The sequence below is a fragment of the Cyprinodon tularosa genome, unplaced genomic scaffold (genome assembly GCF_016077235.1).
Source record: "Cyprinodon tularosa strain WSP-4 unplaced genomic scaffold, ASM1607723v1 ctg418, whole genome shotgun sequence".
In the NCBI taxonomy this organism is placed as follows: Eukaryota; Metazoa; Chordata; class Actinopteri; order Cyprinodontiformes; family Cyprinodontidae; genus Cyprinodon; species Cyprinodon tularosa.
Window position 1 is genome coordinate 1,293,314 of NW_024039139.1, and position 17,722 is coordinate 1,311,035.

Genomic DNA, 17,722 nt, shown 5'->3' on the forward strand with positions numbered 1-17,722 from the left:
GAAACCTAACAGATCGAACCCATGAACCAACGGAATAAAATATGGTCCTCAAACAAGTGAAGGATCTTAAAGAAGATCTTAAAGGAAGTTTTTCCTTTGCTTTCCACCCCAATTTTAGATATGCCTAATCTATATCTAGTACAGAGACATGTACCTCAGGTTTTTAAGGTAGCTTTAAATCAACCTGTACTAAAGAAACCCTGCCTTGATCAAGATGACTTGATGAATTCTAGACCTATATCTGACCTTTTATTCTTATCTAAAAATCTCAAGACAGCTCTTACTAATTAAGAGTGAACATTTACATCACAGTGTTCTTTGTGAAGAGTTTCATTCAGGTTTAACAGCTGATCTCGGCACTGAAACAGAACTGGTGAAAGTCACTAATGATATGATCGCTGCCTCAAAAAATGGATTAGTCTGTTGCTCTGTTAGATTTCAGCGCTGCTTTTTATAAAGTAAATCTTAATATTATCCTAGAAGACTGGAATCTAGGGATCTAGTGAACTGTGCTGGGATGGATTAAATCTTGTCCGTCCAACAGATTCCTGTTTGTAGAAGAAATTAATAATCTTGAAACCTGGAGTAAACCTGTGGAGTACCACAGGGTTAAGTGTTCGGGCCAAAATTAAATGATACACTTAAAAATATATTTTTTAAATTACATTACACAGTTCTTTAGAACCTCTGTCTCAGAGTTGTCAACATGAACAATAAAGTCCCCCTACAAGAATTAAATACTCATCTTAAACAGATATCATGGATAAAAGTTAATTGTTAATTGGAATCATTAGTTGTTTTGGACTGAAGAGGCCTGCAAACATTCAGAAAACAGGCTTGAACAGGGCTCTGCACTGGCAAGATATTCAAAAGATTTTTAATCCAACCAGGAACACTTTTATTTAACATTTGTTAATCATTACCATACAAACTGACGTGATTTAGTATACATACCAAATTATGTAGGTCCATTCACACTGAGACTGATTCTGTTTTCCTTCCTGCTGCCACTATATAGCGTGAGTTTTGTATGGTGTCCAAACTTCCTCCCTAACCCCTAAATCCCTCAATTACCATATAGAGCTGCGACTAGTGAACTTTATAGTGAACTCAGCCAACTGACAGTTCAAACAGATGATTATTTCTTTTCCATCTTTGTTATTTGTTGCGACAGCAGGCCGCTGTAACAAAAAAAATCCCATAATGCTTTGCGAGAAGAGGTCTCCGCTCAAAGCATTCTGAGATATATCTGCTCATCTAGTGACCACGGATGATCACTACTTTTCAAGGTGCATTGTGGGAAATCTTGAGTCCACTACTTTCTCATCTACTAGAGGTTCGTACACTCATCTAAAATGTCGTAATCACAATGATGATCACTACTTTTCAAGGTGCATCGTGGGAAATTTCGAGTCCACTACTTTCTCATCCACTAGACTTTCGCACACTCATCTAAAATGGTGTGATCACTATATAGTGCCTCATATAGTGATTAGGGCGGACATTCAGACACAGCTAGCGACCGTCTACTACCTACATGCTCGTCCAGGAGGAGATAATTTAAGTCAATGGCTTGATGCAGTCTGCTAGGTTTGCGTATAATAGTACCATACAGTTGGACTATCTGTCTGTATGATTTGTATGTACTGACTGTAATCTTCAATGAGATAATATTTTATGTAAATTAGCACTATATAAATAAAATAGTTTGATTTATTTCTTATTTATAGACCTGAAAATTACTGAAGGTAATTACATTTCTTTTTTCAAACTTTGCGGTAGTCTATGTTTTAGATTTATCTTCCAATTCATGGAGTATGTTTAAAATTATTTAAAGTATGATTTGAGTGTTTTTTTAAAGAGCTCATACCACAGCCTTGTTATGCCCACATCTAGTATTTGAAAAAGACACTTAAAGGGGATGGTGCCTGGTGGACCTCATTCACTGGGAAAGTGAAGCAGTTAAGGGCTGGATGTGGTCTGTTAAAGTACATAAATTATATATATAAAAAAGCATATTTACGTAGCTAATACATAGTTAATCCGGAAATTTACATAAAGATTGCAACCTCAAAGTTCTGACTCCAGCGTGCTACTGGTGCATTTACAGTGTGAGACAGAGCCAGTTTCATAGGTTTTGAGCCAGTAGCAGTACTGGTTGAAAATTCAAATGCATTACCCTTGGTAAACATGAGGGAGGGGTACATATAGATTTAGACAAAAATGCTATATTTCAAACAAATGTGCCATAAATTGTGAAGATAATGTTCAGGACAAGAAGACAACTCTATACATTTCACTGTATTTTAAAGAAAAAATAAATTGGGGGTCAATTGTTCCTTCAAGTTGTTAGTAAGTAAGATGTACGTGCATAATGAGCATGTGTTCGTAAATGTTTTACCATCACCCTTTTTGGGATTTATCGCATAACATTATCCTTAACAAGGGTGCAAAAGACTCCTGATACAAGATGTTGCTCTGGAGAACAACAAGTAAGACGATCAAGTACAACCAGAAAAAACTTTTACCTTCTCCCTCTGGACAAGAACTTAGAAAGTGTGAACATGTCGACCCTGATCTGGTTTAATCTTAGCATGTGAATAATTAATTAATCAAGAAACAAACCAGTCCTGCCTTAATATGCTGCTTATACATGCTGTGTTTTATTAATGTTTCTCAACTCTTCATAGATTACATCAGTTTCAGTCATTTTTTGACTTTGTCATTAGATTGGCTTGTCAAGATTACAGTAGTTGGTTCTTTCTGCAGAGAATCTAAAGTTAACAATCTCAAGTTTTATACAGAGGTGATTAAAAAACAATATTTTAATGTGAAAAAAACAAAACTAACTTATTCTACTTAAATCAGTATTTAACTGCAATACTAATAAACGTTTTATGAGTTATAGGCATGCATTTTTTTTTTAGGTCCCTGTAAAAAGTAATTAAGTCTTTTAATCCATTGTAACATGTAATCTGCTGGCCTGTTTAATGTAAACTCATTCCCACTGATGCTGAGATCTTTTCACAGGTGTATCCAAATTAGCATAAGAAATCTTACCTGATTAGCAGTGTTGATGTTAATCCCGTTCTTGATGTGATCCAGGGCCTTATCCAGGTTCCCCGAACGAGCAGCACGCAGGAAGCTGGTGGCAGCATCCGCCTACCACAGAAAGAGGGAATGGAGGAAAGGTAAGATGATTTAGAAACTTATTGCGAAAAACAAGTTATCCAAATCCGAGGTTAAAAACTTCTAATTTTGTATCACATTTTTCATTTAAAGTCACAAAGATTACAAAAAAAACTTATATTATGACAGTACTATGACAGTAAATCTACTGCATCTCTTTTCCTTTTGTAAAAAGCATAAAAACGTCCGACTTCTTACAGCCCACTTGTGCCCACACTATGAATTTGGCAGCGTGCTCTGCTCTCAGTCAGGAAAAACCCCTGTGGTTTGTCTCTTGGTCTGTGTCAGTGTTTGTACGCCCACTTCTAAATTTATTCATTGACAACTACCGTACTATGGCTGACCTGAACAATGAGATATTTTCAGTGCCCTGAAGAAGAGATAACTCATGCCTGCATTGTACTCTTGACCCCGCCTCCACCTTCGTCACCAGCTAAATTATAAATCTGCTGAAGCTTTTATTCCCGAATGGTTTAATTATACTGAACTGCTAAAAAAACCACATGCCCTTTCAGAAGATGAGACATTAGATTTTTTTCTCTCCTCACATGTCTTATTCATCTCAGATGTGAGTTACTGCTGACGCATTAAAGAGTTGTATTCAGTTTACATTTACTAAATATTCTCTTAGTTTTTCTACATAAATAAACAAACACAAGCATACTGTCAATTTAAGGTCAAGTTGGGAATGATTAAAATAAAACAAGTGAATGGTTTCTTGTTTGCATTTATAGTGCTTTAAATACATTCTTACATTTTGAGCAGTTTTTTCTCTAGTTCTAAACTAAAACTTATCGTATTTAATTGGGATTTTCAACAATTGCATAAATATACATGGTCAGGAACATTATGAATGGTTTTAAGAATGTTTTGTAAATAACATTTTGGAAAATTCTGTCTATATTATTATCTAATATTTCATTTTTTTATTTAACTGACTATATGTTAGTGATATAAAGCTGTAATTCCTAAAGGGTTTGTCTCTTTGAGCTTTTAACTGGTCGTAGCTTAACTTTTAGTTAAGTCTATGCTTTGAATAGGTCGTTCTAACATGTTAATGTGCAGTGATCTAAAGCATTCATACTTTTATGTTAAGGGTTGTTAGAAACTTTAAAGGTGAATTCTGTGTCACAGTCTTAAAACAAAAGACTTTAACCATCATATTTTGTTTTAATAACTTTATGGACTACTTAATATGATTAAATATTTGCTTACTGAGCTTTTAAAAATATTCCTTGCTAATATTCATGACAAAAACAATTTTGTTAGAAGTTCAAAGAAATCCTATAAATTATTTCACACCCCTAATATATATATATATATATATATATTATCATGTTTGATACTACACCTAAATGCTACAGCACATTTAAAAGGATATATATACATTTTTTAAAGTACACAAAATGCCATATTTTTAAGGCCAAAAAACACATCTAATTTCATCTGTAACTCCTTTGATGTTTATCTATCATACTGCTTTTTCTCTTTGTGACATTTACTTTCCTGTCCACAGTTTCCACCTGTGTCTCTCCTTCTCAGCCTCCTCGCTCCTGTATTGACTCTAAATAATAGCTTTAAGAGCTAATTTCCTCTCTGCATTTGATTGATAGAACTTTACATGTGTTAATCAATCTTTGTTTGTGTTGCTGACAGATATCTAGCCCCACCCAGTAAAAGATCAAAAGAGTGAGATTTGGTCTTGATGTTGTTCACAGGCTTGGGTATATCTCCCATCCTCTGTTCTACCATTTTCTGCTGCTCCATTTTCCTTCCCTTTCTATTCTCTTTCACTCCCCTTTTTGCTCTTTTAACTATATTTGCAATCAACCTGTCAGCTGCATCAGATAATTTAGTTACCTGAACCCCTCCCTTTGCACTAACATCATTAATGTCCTCTTTCACTCAAATTTTCCAGTAACTGAATAAAACGTGTTTTTACTGATGCTTTTGTCTGTTTTCTCATATTCTCTATGTTCATATCAAAACCTTTCCTATGAATCACTTTCTTAGCAGGTCAGAGTATGAACATTTTTTCAATCAAAATTGCAACACATGCAAGATGCAGTTTCACCACCTTGTAACAACAGCACTCAATAATGTCCCCCCTGCATGGGTTACAAATAATGTAACTGGACATTTAGATTAAGATAAGACAATGTACATAAGGCAATATTTCCCTGCAGCGTTTTTGAAGAAAATACTAAACAGATAAATCCTAAAATGTGCATAGCTAAAGTGTAGCACTTCTTAACCTTCCTCTTGTGTTAGTTTTCTGCTGCCATCTGTAGTGTTAGCGGGTCATTTTGGACCCGAGTATTAAATCAGCCATAAAATACCCTAAAAACAATCTTTCATCATCCAATGTTTTTCTTAACGCTTGTTTAGCTGATTGGGCTCCCTTATCTATTAAAAGATTGGTTTTAATATTTTTTGTGGCCCCCTGGGCCTTTGTTTTAGCAGCATACCCCTCGTTTTCAATGTCTAAAAAGTGGTCAAATTAACCTTAAGAGAAGAAGGCAACAAAATAATCAGTTGTTCTGTTACCTGAGTGCAACTGAGAGATATTAAAACACATTTCATAAATGTTCAACAAAAAAAAAAGATTTTAATTTTAATATTATCAAATATAGTAACATCTATGGTGTTTCGGGTCATTTTGGACCCGTATATATTTACTTCAAAAAAAGGGCAAAAACAAGTCTTTTTTTCCCACACAATAGAACTTGAATACAATATTTATATTTGTGTATATTTACACTTTTGGTGTGTTCTTTGCAGATATATTTGTTGCAGGTGAAGCACACTATGTAGGTTTTTCTGTCCATATTGCTAGGGCAGACCTGACACCTCTTTCTTTTTGAGCGAGGTGGTCTCACTGGCATTGTGGCTGTGGATGGAGTGCTTGAGGCAGGGCTGGCATCAGAGGGGGAAGGTGATGCTGATGCTCTTCTTGTTGCTGTGGATGTGGATGGCATGTTTGGTGACCACTGCAGCTGTCTGACCAAGTCTGCAGTAGCTGGGTCTCGGGGCACCCGTTCCCATTGCTCAATGTGCGGCTTGACAAGGGAATTCACGAGCTCCTCAAGAAACATTCTCCACTTAGTGTTTTGGGTTGAATTCCACCCTTGGTGAATATGGGTCCACAACACAAATGCATTGTATGCAGACACTATTGAGGATGTTGTAAAACACAACCATTGGCCATCTCCTGGTCATTCGCTGGCAATTGTAGGTGGCAGTCAGCTTGTCCAGATTGTCCACTCCTCCTGTCCTTCACCAGCCACATTTCAGCGGGCAGCTCAGGTTTATTTTTTTTTATGGTGCCCACCATGGTGAGTTTCCTCCTGAGAAGTTCTTGTCCAAGGTCATAGCATGTAAAAAAATTGTCACAAGTGATGTTGTGACCCTGCAGTCCAGTAGTCAAATCGAGGACTACCCGTTTTCCTTGGTTTTTACAGGGATGCCGCTTGCAGATTTTCCTGTGTAAATCTGTAGGTTCCACTCATAGCTTGTTTTAGCATCACAGGCTGCCCAGATTTTTATGCCATATTTGCCTGGCTTACTGTGCATGTATTGCTGGAACGGGCATTTTCCTCAAAAAGGGAGAAAACGTTCATCCACTGTCACCTCTGGCCCTGGGTTGAACATCAGTGGAAGGAGTTGCACCCATCTCTCCCAAACATCCCTGATGGGAGCAAGCTTGTCAGATTTTGCTCTGGTGTATCGATTGTCAAATCTGAGGACTCTTGAGATCATCTGAAACGTCCAAAGAGACATTGTTGCCGGTTCTCAGAGGCCTGCTCATCTCCATCGCTAAAATCCTGTGTGTCCTCTGCCTCATTTGCAGCAAAGATGTGATCCAAAGCTTTATTTACAGTGAATCTTCTCCTTATTGTTGCATCCTGTGAATTGGCGATGTGTACTCCTCAAGTCACCACCTCTACACTCAAATGGCTTGACAAGCCTGGACATGTCTCCCTTTGTTTGTTTTCGCAAAAAGGCAAAGACAAAAAGGCCCTAAATTAAGCTCAAGTGGTTGGAGGAAGAGCCTGTTGGTTGATTGTGTGTTCATGATTACATTTTAGGCATTTTTTTTATTGTTTTATAATCAAAAATTGTAACCGGGTCACAAATGACCCGAACACCACAAAAGTCATTTTTTTCACCAGAGCACTTTATAATTTAGTAAAAAAATAAAATTTGATTTTACTTTGTTAAAATGGAAGTCCTTGACAAAGTCAAAAAGTTTCAATGCAAAAAACAAATGTATGATGTACTTTTATGCATGCTAAAACTCAAAACGGGTCCGTAGGGACCCTAACACCATAGGAAGGTTAAAGTACTAAGGACTACATGCTATAGAATATCAGAAGACTAAATGTGTCTACTGGAGCTGTTGTCAGTAATCAATAAAAAAAACAATACAAAGGACTATCTGTTTTTAATACTGCGTAGATAGAAGGTGGAAAAAAAGTAAAACAAACTCCACAAAACACTAACCATACACAGAAACAAATAAATATAAATACAATATATAAATACAATATACATATATTTACATTGTTTAAGGTTGCAAAAGCAAAAGACAGTCACTAAATTGTACTCACACACTCTTTTACAGTTTATCTGCATTTAAATCCGAAAATACCATGGTTAACTTTACATGTTTAGCTTTTAAATGAATATAACTAAACTAGACAGAAGGTAAATATCTACATAAATGATGGAAAATTTTACTGTTGGAGAAGGTGAATTGGTTTCCTTTAGACAGAAAAAGAGGTGCAGCTCAGAATACTTGCATCTTCCCATAATAAATAAAAGCATAACACTGAATAAGCATAAAATGCTGGTTCCAATTGCTAATTACAACCGTTGTGGTACTTAGTGCCATCTACTGTACAGGAGTGACCTGGTCCTTTGACATGTCCGTCATCTGGAGGTGTCACTTTATGTCGGTTCTCATTTCTCCTACAGAAACCATTATAATTTTATGAAGATCAGCAATTATGCAAATCAGCAATTATGCATCCTCTAGCTACCTCCTGAATTTTAAGGAGTTGAAAAGAAGTTATAATACATTGGTCAGCCAAACATAAAATGCCTGTAAATATACAAATGTAAGGTTTTTTTTTCTGTTTTCTTGTCTTCAGAAAAAAACAATCTCCAAAAACATAAAGAAGTCCAAACTTGAGCAAGAATAATCCCTTTGCACACTGGGTAACGGTCATCAAACAGCTTTGGATCTTCAGTCTAAAGTTAAGACCAAAAAAATCTATTCTTCCACAGGTTTCCATTTGATATATGGGGTAAGAGGGAAATAAAACCATCCCATATTCATTTAAACACCTTGCTAGAAATGTGCAAGTCGATCGTTGACATTTCTTTATGCAACAGTTTTCGCTTATCAAGAAGGACATTTTTCAGATAGATGAAAGGAAATATGCGAGGAAATATGTGAGTCAGTGTACCCGGAAAAGTCTGCTAGAAATCATGAGATGGTGACATAAAAAGCAAGAAATCTCACCTCAGATGACTGCCCAACACAAATAAAGCATGCAACACATTGCAGATGCTGATGTATAATTGATACCGTGAATATTTTTATAATTATGGAGGAACACCACATCAGGAGCAGATTACATAAGATGACATAAAGCTCTGTGAGCTCAGAGAAGTGACCTATAGTGCAATACATAGCTAAGCCACACAGTCAAGACAGGAGCAAAAGAACGTGTCAGAAACATTCAAAAAGAGAAAGCCATGTGTTTTCCACCTTCGTTTAAATAATGTAACATTAATCCTGAATATCTTAATCACTCCAATGGGGGAATCGGAATAAACAAATGGAGATTGATTTTAGACTGTAAATGAGCATTAAATGCCAAAATGTTAGGCAGAAACCACAAGACAAATTACTAATATGCAAAATGCAAATGCAAGTCTAAATAAAGAATTCATACCATAAACATCACTGTTCTACATGTAGAAACTCTCTTAATAACATCTTTTAAATGTGTCTATTGAATGGTGATCAAGCCAGTTTTTAATTAAAGTGCAATGACATCCAATTTACTTTTCAAATAACTATTGTTTCCTAACCCATGCATATAACATGATTATCTCATTGATTTATGAAGAGTTTTTTTTTTTTTTTTCCTAAAATAATATTCTCAAAAACTGATGAGTCAGCTCATCAGTCCTATACCAGCCCACATCTACTTTGACTGATGGCTGCAGTCAAACTATTGTTTCAAGTATTCATTTTTATTGTTGGGGTAATTTGGATAGCCTACAAATTTTTCAGAGCGCCCCATTTTACAAATACAAATCTAATCACTGGAGTGTGCATTTTTAATTAGCTCCTTATAATCCAATAACTCCAACTCTTATTTAGTACAATTAAATTTGTTCTGCGTTCTACTATATTATCAATTGAAGTCAACCTGTGTATCAAAAAACCAACCCAAAAAACACACACAACGAAAAGCGCAAAATTAATATTATTTGGCATTTTAAAAGAGGGTTATATCAAAAATCAACGTGCCAAATTAGAGATATCTAGAGATATCAAATTTGTCAGAGTTGAGAAAATAGAAAACCTACCCATAAAAAGCTGTTTATTAAAGACATAGAAGTAGAGCTTTGTCCAGAGAAGCTACCAAGGGACAAATTGCTCTGGAGTGAGAATCTCTTCCCTGGATAAACCCTTAGTTCTGCACATCTTAAATAGACCAAGAAAAGAGGGTATTGAACAAAAACTATTAAGTCATGTTTGAAATAAGGCTCAAGCATAGATGAGAATTAAGCAAACATATTGTCACACCAAAATCTCAGACCTGTTTTTCTGCCCCACATCAACCACAAATATTTTGGAGTGAAAATTAACACAGAAAACTAAATGTTAGAAAAATGTGTATGTTATCATTTTATTTGAAGTTACAGGCATTGAGCATGTTAGAAATGTTCTGTTGTTTTTTTTTAATTCTAAATGGGAAGAGTAAATATTTCTCTCAGGGCCTGGTATTATCCAGCTATGCTGCCGTAGGTGACTGATAACTTCTGACCCTTCCTGGTATCTTCTGACCACTCCTGTTATTCCTTTGAAACCCGATGATAAAAGCAGCAGAAAAGAGAGGTCTTGCAGAGTTGACTACAGGCTTTTCAAGGGGTCTCATTCTCTGTTTGTTCTCTTACTCCTTTTCTGCAGAAAAGATACTTGCTTTGTTTGGTTTTCATTTCTAGGACAATGAGGGGTTTTTATTATTAACCCTATCACTAAAGGGGAGGAGAATTTTGTTCTCTCTTACTCACTCAGTCAGTTAAGTTAAAAAGTTGAGAATAGTTGAAATGTGGTATTAATATTAAAGCAAGAAGATCAATAAAAAAAAAAGTGGAAAAGATAATATAATGTAAGTGGACATGAATACTGAGAGCCATCAGCTTTATTACAGGCTGTTTAGCAACATTTGTAAGTCTACATCCTCCAAGGTGAGCCTTTTTTTTAACAATTCTACTCAATTCTCAATATCATATTTCTGCTTTATTTTCTGAAATGATCTTATCACCTTTAGGCTGGATTTTTTCCTCGTTGCTCTCCTCTACTTTGCTCTTCCCTCTGCTGATTAGCTCCAATCACATCTACCTGTTCCTGTTGCTATTTAAGCCTCTGGAACCGCGCCTTTGGTACCAGATTATTCAAGCTACTTAGCAAGACTAACTCTAGGATTCCCTTTGTTTAGTTCTGCCTGTTTCCTATTTGTTTCTTCCCATGGATCCTTGAGTTTTCAACTACCCCTGTTTCACCTGTTCTTTGTTTCTGGAGTATTATCTGGATTTGGCCTGCTGCCGACCTTGGACCTGTCATCTGACCACGGCTTGGATGTACTCTCCTGGATCTTTTGGTTCCAATGCGTTCTCTGGCTGCTGCAGGATGCTGCTCCTCTTTTCTCCTGGATCTCTGGTGCTGGTTCAGCAAAAAGCAATGGAGTTGCTCATTATTATCCATTGCTTGAGTTTTGAAGTCACTGACCTGAGCCTCTACTGCTACAGAGTTTCCAGTAAGCCTGCCACAACAGACGAGCAGCCGCACGTTATTTCAATAAACTCTCTTTTGAATATATCACTGTCTGTCTCACCTGAATTCTGGGTCTTATGTTCTGAGCCTCTTGACATTTTTTGCATTTCATATTTATTGTTCATATTTCGACTGACTGCTTTTCTTGGTGCGAAAGAGGGGAGAAAATCCCTCCTCCCAATTTTATTTTTCTCACTTTGGCCCTATAACTCCGTATGAAAAAGAAAGAGATTAAAAGAAAGGCAAAAGAGAAACTGATATTAGTGAGTGTACCCAAATAAAATCCAAAGAAAGAAGGAAGCCATTAAATGGTCAGACTATAGCTGAATAATGTTTGTCCTCTGATTACTAATATTCCTCTTTGCTACAAGCTGTTTTAGAAACATAATTCAGTCAATAACTTAATAGACTCTTTCTTCTAAAATGTTTTGAGTACTGTTGGTTTCCTCTGACAAATGTCATTGACAGAATCCAAAATATGTCAACTTTCTCCAGCTCCTGTCAGTTCTGATTTTGAAGTATGTTCTTGTGTTATTTAAAGCTCTGACCTCTCTCTGCAGTTCAACATGAATCTCATCTTCCAGGCACCCAAACTCTGTGGAAACTAGAACTGCCATCCACATAAAAGTGAGATTTTTAACCTTCCTCCTTAAATTAAACAAATAGGAGAAAACATACAATCAGAATGTATGATGACTTATTGTAGCTGTGTGGTTTTGAGTATAACATAACAAATAATCTACGATGAAAATAATTGAAGGCTGTTTATTACAGCTTGGACACTGGTGAACAAATCAAAGGACTATCACAAAGCAGTGAACTATACATCAAAGAGCTTGTGCCCGTCAGACTCAAACCAATGATGCAGAACCCGAAGCATGTATTTTGGTCCCTTAACTCCAGCAGACATTAACAAATTATGTTTGTGGATGGACTAATGGCGGTTCGTTGTGGCAGAGAGCATAAACAAGAATCATTCATTATGATTCAAATACAAATTAAGACAAATTACCACACAAAATCACAGACACACGTGTGCAAAACTAAAAATAGTTGCATCAATGCCACATTATCTTAGTGTTGGCAGTACCAAGGAGGAAGATAGATCAAAGTAATGAACCCTCATGGGTTTTAACAAAGACTGGCTTTGACTAGATGAGACAGATTCCCAAGCAACTTTGAACACACACACACACACACACACACACACACACACACACACACACACACACACACACACACACACACACACACACACACACACACACACACACACACAGACTCAAACACCCACACATGTGTATGCAAGAGAGACAGGAAATGTTGGCAAAAAAAAAAAAAAAGCATGTAATGCAGATATAAAGCTTAGGTGAACATGCGTTTTTTTATTTTAACTGCAGGATAGAACTTTTTTCCTTCAAGGCACAAAAATAGAAAAATACATTCATCAGAAAACTGCATGAATTACATTATATGTTATGTTTAGTATACGAGAAATAAAAGCTGATTTCACTGCATGAAAAGTGAGATTTTCGTCCCCGTAAACCCCCGTAAACTCCCGCAGATCTGCCTGATTTTCGTCAGTTTCCGACAATTTGCAACCCGTGCTTGTCCGCGTTTGTCGTGCCACAAATTGTCGGAAACGTACCGTGACGTATGTGGAGAGCGATCAGCTGTACTAATGGCCCTAATTAGCATATGAATGCAGCAAACCTGCGCGGCTGGCCAGGTCTGGCTTGAATAACCTTCTCAGTATTGGCTGAAACCACTATTCTCAAACAAGTGAAATCGCTCGTGATTGGCAGCAAAACCACACGTGGCCACGCCAGGCTTTAATTTTCTTACTGAGTATTGGACGGAACCACTTCTTTTTAAACAAGTAAAGTCGCTCGTGATTGGTTGGCATATATATATATTTACATATATATATTTATTCATTCATATATTTATTCATTCATATATTTATTCATTCATATATTTATTCATTCATATGCTGTGTATTTATGTTATCCTACACTACTACACAATTATTATGCTACCATCAAGGACATGAATGAATTTATACAGGAAATGAACATTTGCCAGGAAGCTGTTTATGCAAAGAAAGAGCTTTATTAAAACACACACAACTATATACAACGCGTATCCAAACACATGCGTATCTAAAAATTAAAACTCCGTGAACGGTCCGTTTGCTTCATCGGGGTTGGAGGTAACAGGCAGCATTCCCTCCGAGGCAGGTCCGATGTGCAGACGCATACTGTGCGTGGCCCTGTACTTCGGCATCGCTTCTAACCGGGACTGCAGCTTAACACAGAGTTCAGTGAGATCCGGCCTACGAAATGGCGGCGACCGTACAATCCATCCAGAGACACCGCCGACGACGGCGGACTTCCAGAGTTCCACTTCCTCATCTGCCAGCACACTCTGCCTCGCCTTCAGCAGCTGAAAAAAAAAAAAACAATGAATCAGCGCACTGCATACGGACACAACACATCTATCAATGCACCTGAAAAATAGTCACCAAATAAAGTCTTACCATCTTTCTTCTGTCCCGACTCCAAGCAGATAGCCTGGCAGCCTCCGCACGCAGCGTGCTGGCTAGCAGCGTGTATCTGAAGCTCCTGCATACCGTCTCATAATACGTCTTACAGGCAGCTGGAAAACAAATGAGAGGTATGAATAAAAAAAAATAAAATCAAACGCAAGTCACAGTAACAAGGAAGGAGAAAACATTAAAACAAGTCACTTACACACAATGTCGTCTTTATCAACATCGTGCAAATCCGAGCAAATAGGAGGTCACCGCCTCATTGTGAGGCGACTGTAGTCTGTGAGAAAAAAAAAAAAGTACAGCTATGGTCGGTATCCATGTCCTTTTACCGCAGAATGAAAGCATATTCTTTAAACCTTACCCCTGCTCCGGTTCATAGCGCCTGCAATTAGTCTCCGAGTTGTTAAGACGGCATACTGATTCCTGTGAATCACAAAAAATACACTTTAATAAAGCTTTAGGCTAGGCTGCTTTTAGCTTACCTAGCTAGGCTAGGTTGCCTTTAGCTTGCCTAGCTAAGCTAGGCTGCTTTTAGCATAGCTACCAGTAAACGAACTTATATTTACCGCTAGCGTGGCGTTGTGCACCCGTCTTCTCTTCCTCGAGTTCGTATATCCCGCAAAGTTGCTCGACTGCCGAGCCGCCATCTTGTCCTCTATGGACTACAACCTGGAGTGCATCGAATTCTCCAGCGCTCATTCATGTCGGCAGTCGTTGGGCAAGCTGACGAGACAGTCCGCTGATAGCAATCAGCAGTTTCTTCTCGTCAGTCTGCGGGCTGGCCGAAAGTTGTGGACTAAGAGCAGTTGGAGGCGAGTTGAACGCGAGACGTCGTGCAGCCATTGTTCACGTAACAACAAAATACAAACACGGTAACTGGAGATTAAGTTCTTCTAAGTGTAGTAACACAAACATGTCTGCTAATATGCTGGTCTCGCGAGAAGTCGTAGTGCACAAAAGCTCACACGTGATTGGACGATGGGGCCGAAGGCTCATCAGGCTCCTCCAATCACATACGACGTCATTGTTATACGGAAGGACTCGCGAGAAGAGCTCGCGTCGCTCCATTCTGGAAGGTGGCGGTAATGCACCTATAAATTGTTTGCAATTGCAATTGTTTGTCTCCATAAGATTGAATTTGAGCAGGTGGACATTAGAGATAATAAATGCAACAACAAGTTTTTGAATCAATATTCTATAAATAATATGTACCCAGGAAGAACAAAAAGCACAGCTCTCTTACAAAATTTTAAGAAATCTATGATAGTCAAAATTAGGACAAATTATTTGAAATTCCCAATTCCTCCTAAATATAAAGAATTACAATTTAAAATAATAAATAACATATATCCTTCAAATGAGTTTTTAAGAGAGAGATTTAAGTTTAATGTTGAGAATTGTGGCTTTTGTACAACTCAATTGGAAACAACTAAACATCTTTTTTATGAATGTAAAGAAGTATTAAACTTATGGGATCAACTTCGAACCTTTCTGTCTTCTAAAACAATAAATTTAGATTTTATTTCCTGGCAAAACATTCAATTCGGTTTATCCATTAAAGAAAAAAAATTTGGAATTTTTAATCAATATTCTAATAATTGTAACAAAGTATTATATCCATGAATGTCGCTATGCAAAATGCTCCCTCTCAATCTCTGCTCTCAAAAATGAACTTTCCCTTTTCAAAAGATGTCTGAGAAAGATGCAGAATTTAAATGCAATTAAATTGTTTGAGTTAATTGAAGAATTTCAGTTGGTAGTCCCCACTGATTAATTTACTTTAACTACTATTATTATTTTATTTATTTTTATTTATTTTATTTTATTTTATACTTTGTTCCAGCCTGTGCATTTAATTTTATTTTTCAAAAGCAGGAGTTGTGATATTTCTTCTTGTATTGAAATATTTGTTATTGACTTGTTATTTGAGATTGTTATTGTTTTCTTATATATTCAATAACAAAAAAAAAAAAAAAAAGTGGAAATCTAAAAAAAAAATTAACCATTACAGCCAACTGATTCTGATTAAAACTAATTTTTGAAGTAAATTATTTTGTGTATTTTTTTTTACATAACATTTGCATACACAGTAATCTAGCGTACTTTAATTAAATAAATCAATTCAAGCTAAAATGTAAGAGTCTATAATTAGGCTATACTGAGCCTGATCTATTTCTACCATCTATTTGGGGGATATTTATTGCCACACTTTGGGCCACTTAAAACCAATTTAGCATGCTGACCTATGTCCTTATGACCACAGTGTACCAATCTTCTGATGGCTACTTCCAACAGGATAATGCGCCATGTTATAAAGTGAATCATCTCAGAATCATTTCTTGAAACTTTTCCACTTAAGTAATTGTGAATTGAGCATATTGACAGACAACATTTTATTTTTTATCTTAAATGCAAATTTAAAAAAAAATAATTACTGCTCTAAATGTATTGCTCTGTCAGCTAAAGATCTGTTTTGGTCTCTATACTTTAATTAAATAAATCAATTCAAGCTAAAATGTAAGAGGCTATACCTGATCTCTTTGTATCAGAGATTTTCTTACCCTGCAACCCTGTTTGCATTTGTATAGCTCACAGCATGTTCATTAACATGTTAAAGCCTCCCCTAGAATTCCATGGGGGGGAGGCATGGGGGGAACACTGCCTAAGAAATTCCACGTCAATTTCTGACAATTTACGGGAGTTTTCGGCGAAGGTTGCAAATTGCCGTAAACTGCCGCTAACCTGAAGTTCCACGACAATCTACAGTGCCGTATATTGACGAAAATCCCACTTTTCATGCAGTGTTTGCACCAACAACCAGGGTGACCAGATACTGTCTCCCTGTTTTAGATGGACTGCACAGGATTTATTACTTGCTTAACCTGCAAAGAGATATAATATTCCAGGTGATATTTCTATTTAGTCTACAAGGAGACCCAAAAGCAAAAAGAAAAGCAGGACAGATTCTTACAGGGGGACTACATAAAAAAAAATAAAAAATAATTCTACCTTTGCGTGTATTTGAAAAACTCATTGGATATATCACAAAACAAATTCCATATGAAGCAGCCTAAATTAACTTTTTTTTTTTTTTTTTTTACAAAAACATGTTAGACTTAGAAATTACAGAAGTACAATGCTTGATAAATGTAAGTAAATTCAGATTTTCAAAAAGCATTATTTCATATCAATGTCTATAAATGACCATCAAATTATGAAGAATTAAGTTTAGATCATTTGATCTACGTAATAAGATTTGTTTGGCACAAAGCTGATTAGACTGCTGGAGAGCTTCAATCAAATCAAATAAAATTATGTTCTTTGTTGACACAAAGAGCATTCTGAATGCATATTTTTCTTCAACAAAATTGAGTTTTTTATCTTATTTATTTCTACATACAGAGTAAAAAAAGACTTGATCCATACAGTGGTCTTCATGGCTGATTGGTTTATGGCAGTAAAAATCTGTCTTAGATCCTAAACTTTTATGCTACGTTCAGACCGCACGCGCTGGAGGCAGCAGAAGTAGCTAGATAACATGCAAATTATGCAAGATTACGTACATAAAAAAAAGGCCTTCTAGTCGGCGTGTATAGTAGTGGAGATTCCCCAGAGGCTGCTGTTTGACGGGATTTCCAGTGACAGAGCACTGTCGGTGTCTGGTGGTCTGAGTGGCTCTGACAGCGCAACAATATTTGAAGGCAGGATCGTAATCTGGGTAAACTGATTGCACAGGTGGCGTTTTCAGGTGGACTTTCTTACTTAAAAATATAGTAAAACTACTTTATAGCCACATTTAACAACAAATATAGCAAAACCTAACTCTGCCATTGAACACAGGAGCAGCAGACGCATCAGAAGCATCTGGACACACTTCCCCTCAATGTGTACAAGCATCAAAA

The 17,722-nt window shown here is 36.7% G+C and overlaps 1 protein-coding gene across 6 annotated transcripts in view; it reads right to left on the reverse strand.

The window, feature by feature from the left end:
- The window catches only part of ank1b (ankyrin 1, erythrocytic b), a 125,173-nt gene that overhangs the window by 70,949 nt on the left and 36,502 nt on the right, over positions 1 to 17,722 (reverse strand). For all 6 annotated transcript variants that reach the window (XM_038298964.1, XM_038298960.1, XM_038298963.1 and 3 more), the window contains exon 2: positions 3,061 to 3,162. In XM_038298964.1, the coding sequence (XP_038154892.1) occupies positions 3,061 to 3,162 (102 nt within the window). The remainder of the gene's footprint in view (positions 1 to 3,060; positions 3,163 to 17,722) is intronic.